General features: G+C 44.4%; 1 protein-coding gene across 1 annotated transcript in view; it reads right to left on the bottom strand.

Annotated features, from left to right (window-relative positions):
- SUV39H1 (suppressor of variegation 3-9 homolog 1) overlaps positions 1–4,256 on the bottom strand; it is a 17,822-nt gene extending 13,566 nt beyond the window's left edge. The window contains exon 1 of the mRNA XM_018558007.1: positions 4,068–4,256. Within this exon, the coding sequence (XP_018413509.1) occupies positions 4,068–4,095 (28 nt within the window). The 5' untranslated portion in view covers positions 4,096–4,256. The remainder of the gene's footprint in view (positions 1–4,067) is intronic.
- Between the last annotated feature and the right edge of the window lie 237 nt (positions 4,257–4,493).

Below are 4,493 nucleotides of genomic sequence, written 5' to 3'. Positions count from 1 at the left end.
ATATAGAAGTTTTTGAAAATCAGAAGAGTCACGGGGGTGAGGGATGAGTAGGGCTTTTAATCTCTTTCATACCCGTCTATCTTTCAAGTCGTACCGGCAGATGACTGAGAAAATAGCTATCTGGAGATTATAATGGTGCAAGTATAATTTTATTGCAGGTTTTGAAAGCAAACTGACCATCACACCTTTTTTGCAAAATACCGTTTTCCATTCACTACGAGGATGGCAGAAAGGGCAGAGAATACCTGTTTTCATTAGCTCCCTCAATGGCCAGATAAGCGGTGCATTGCTCTCACTACTGAGAAACTTCCCTTTTCACCAAAAGCTTCGCTCATTTATCCAGCAACACCATGATAACACAAGTATTTCTCTGCCCAATGCAGCAATTCCATCACTGGCGAGTTGTCACACCAGTTATCCTATTGCTGGTGACATGGACCTTAGTAGCTATTCTTGATATCAAATGCTGCTGCTCATGAGCCCCAACACACCAGGGATTTGTAGCGGACTAGAAAACCTTTGTAATCAGATACAGGAGCAAGTCTGCTACAAACGATATGTAAACCGCCATATAGGCAGAAAGATTTGACTGAAATGTCTATTCTGCACATCTGGGCTTGTACAGGGCACTGTGACCAAGTGGCACTAGTTCTGTAAGTAAAATGCAATTCGTTTTTCTAGGTATTTTTTATAGCGCATACTGCACATTCACATCAGTCCCTGCCCTCAAGCCTTACAGTCCAAGGTCCTTATCTCATATACATAGGCCAATTTAGAAAGGAGACAATTATTTTACCAGCATGTCTTTGGAGGGTGGGATGATACCCGAGTATATGATGGAAACCCATCCAAGCACAAGGAGAATATGCAAACTCCTTGCAGTTTGTACACTCGCTGGGATACAAAACTTAGGACCCTAGTGGAAGGATACCAGAGTATATTACAGGGTTTTCGTCTCCAGTCCACAATATTTACCCCGAAATTTACTGACAGAGCTTCTTATGAATTATTCATTTTTTTGCTTCATCACAATTCACACCCCCTGGAAGGTTTTAAGCGTTCTGGGATTATCTATTTGGTTTACATGGCACAAGCCTGCATTCTAGACCTCTGGAAGCAATCCTGCCCTCCAACACCTCGATTATGGTTCAGTAAAATTAATTAAATTAAACATATTGAGAACCTTACCTGCTCCCTCAGGCTGCATTCACACCTAAGCGTTTTTACATGCATATACTAATTATGCATGTTTTTATGAGCAGATTGTGATACATTGAAGACAGTCAATAGACAAAACGAACGCCAAACTAATTGCAACACTCCTTTTCAAGTGTTTCCTATTGAGTATATGGGGCCAAAACGAGCGGAGATCTGCCAACAAGCTCATGCACTTTTTCCGGCGACAGGCATTTTGCTCAGTGCAACAAGCTCAGGAGCTTATGAACGCATTAATGGGATATTTTCGGTGAGGCTTTTGGTCAGGCTGAATCTGCTGCGACAATACGCTCAATGTGAACCAGGCCTCAAGGGCTCAGTGGACACGTTTTGTTCTACTGGAAAGAGTTCCTCTCTACAGAAGAGTGTAAATGTTTTTTGGACTCTTAATGTTGAGTCTCCCCATTCCACTTCTTTTTTTCCTCCCAGAGTGCTTTGCACTGTTTGTATGGTAGTTTCTTGGACCTTTACCCCTGACGATTATATCCTTGTAAGTGACCTTATGCTGTTCTTATGATATATGGATTCTGTCATTTAATTGAAGAATACTTCTCTTTTGTGATTATTTTTCACTATGTATCCTTTCGTAGCTACTCTCTATTTTTGCTACTATATACTATTTTGTATCTCTATTGTTAAAACTTTGCCAAAAGAACTTATAAGAGAAAAAAAAAAAAAGATACTGGAGTATATGATGGAAACCCATCCAAGCACAGGGAGAATATGCAAACTCCATGCAGGTTGTAGCCTGGCTGGGATACACATCCAGGACCCCAGTGTGGAAGGATGCCAGAGTATATAATGGAAGCCCATCCAGGCAAGGGGAGAATATACAAACTCCATGCAGCTAGCAGCCTGGCTTGGATCAGGGTTGCCACCTGTCCGGGACTCACTTGGACAGTCAGTTTTTTTTAGTCTTGTGTCCAGGTTTCCACCCAGCAGACACCTGGACACAAGACACCAAGTGCCGATATTAGATGCGGCAAGTGCGGGACCTCAGGCAGCCGCTTCTGCCTGAAGCTTCATTTTCCGGTAAGCCACGGGCACCTGTAAACAGGTACAGGCCAGCCAGCACATCTCCTCCTCTGTCACGCTGCCCGCCTCCGAACCCCTGATGAGACACCGCACAGCACTCCTGAAAGCCTGCACAGCCCACCTGGGAGCCTGGAGACATCAGGGTGCCACCCCGGAACGACAGAGTGTATGTAGCTTCATATTTTGTATTGCTGTGATTTGTAGACCTCTATAGGCTGTCTCCTTACTCCCTCCCCTGGCTGTCTCTCCTCTCTCCACTATATTCTCCCAAAAAAGAAAAATTGTTGCATGTGGCACTAGTGTTCAGGTTTCACTTGAAGAAAAGGTGGCAACCCTAGCTGGGATACAAACCGAGGACCCCAGTGCTGACCAGTAAGCCACTGCTGGAAATAAACTCTCATTTATAATCATCCGTGACATTTCCAGAAGTATCGGAGACCCTTCAAGGACCTTGACATCATGGCCGGGGAAGAGGGGGCAGCTGAATCTCCATGTTACACAGAGCTTCAGGCAATTTGGGAAGTGTCATGCTGAAAATCGTCAGGGATATTCACACCAGACAATAGGTGCATGCTGGTGTATGTTGTGTACAGGCTGTGTTGTTATAACACAAGGCAGTGTTTACCTTTTCTTTAACTTTATTGACACTTTACAAAATGACATGTCATTTATTTCTAAACACCAAAGCCGAGCTGCAGCAACATTCCAGGAGCATGAGGTGCGGTGCAATGCAGTGTCTCCGCATTTTTACACAACCCACCAGAAGGCAGCCATATGGCGTGAACAGAAAAAACGATTTACAGTAATACCTTGGTTTACAAGTAACTTGGTTTGAGAGCGTTTTGCAAGACAAGCAAACATTTCTGAAAAATGTTGCCTTGATATACAAGCAAATGTCTTGCAATAAGAGCAACATTTTCTAGAAAAGCGCCACCAATAAGGCTGTAGCAGTGCGAGCGATGATGAGACTGTTTAACGACAATGCAATGTCACATTGAATAGATTCCTTGTTAAGGTTTCACAAAATGAAAAAGATTCCATTGAGGCAAGAGGTAGCAGTGATTCCGTTAGTGATGGTGAAAGTCGTCCTGCACAATAATCCCCCTCTCTCTTGTCCCCCTCACACCAGCCACGAAGGTACCGGTAATTGGTTTATTTTTCTTTATATTTTGTACAGTATTATATTACAGTACAGTATTGTAATCATTTTTATATGAATATTTTTGGGTTGTGAACGAATCATCTGAATTTCCATTATTTCCTATGGGGAAATTCGCTTTGATATACAAGCGCTTTGGATTACAAGCATGCTTCCGGAACAAATTACGCTCTTAAACCAAGGTATTACTGTATGTGTATTGGCGTTCAACCTGTACAGATTAACGCACATCAGCTGAAGTGGGGCAAATGGACCCCTATTATTCCAGAACAGCAGGGTCCAGATTTTACAAACAGCAGCTGTCTGATTGCAATGGTCATCTTGATTGGGGAGGTGACATGGTCTCTTTATCAGCACTCCTGGAGAAGAGTGACACAATTCTAGTACGATCCCAAGCCAAGTCTGCTCTATACTGTCAGCACTTCCGTCCCTGGTGACTCAAGACCAGAGCGCTGATTGAAATAATACGGATCCTGGAAATCAGGACCTGGAGAGGATAGATGGAGAAACCGATGTATCTACACCCCAGCTCTCTATATGCCCAAATACACCACTTCCTGCAATTACCACAACACAGCCGTCAACGCCCCTCTTCTCCTCCCTCAGGGTAACCCCAAAACGACCATCTTCCCCCTTACACCCACTCCGGGTCACTCACCACGAACTGCGTTTAAATTCTCCGCCATGTTGCGCGGGACAGTCTCTGCGCCCCCGGGAGCAGTCTTTATTCTGATTGGTCTCTGAGCCCCGGCGCGGGCAGCATGGCCGGGCTCCGATAGGCTACGAAATGCATGACGTCACCAGAGAGGAGGGCATCTGAAATTGCGCGCCATTTCAGTAGGCTTGCAAAAGAGGCGGGAAGTATGCTGACGTTGACATCAAGGTTGTTGTCAGTCGCAAGAGGCCGAGGGTTTGTTGTCCCCACTACGGCGGCCATTTTTATTAAGCCTTATAATTGAGTAGCACGAGAGTTGCGCTACAATATGATGGCGGCCAAGGAAATAGAGGGTACAAATTGTGAGTAAGTGGTTGTATTGAATAGGACTCAAGAATCCAGCGGGCTGTGAATACTAGTGTTTTCTGT

The sequence above is a fragment of the Nanorana parkeri genome, unplaced genomic scaffold (genome assembly GCF_000935625.1).
Source record: "Nanorana parkeri isolate BGI_ZX_2015 unplaced genomic scaffold, ASM93562v1 scaffold315, whole genome shotgun sequence".
NCBI classification, from domain to species: Eukaryota; Metazoa; Chordata; class Amphibia; order Anura; family Dicroglossidae; genus Nanorana; species Nanorana parkeri.
Note: the sequence above shows the minus strand (reverse complement) of the source record. Positions and strands in the feature narration are given on the sequence as shown.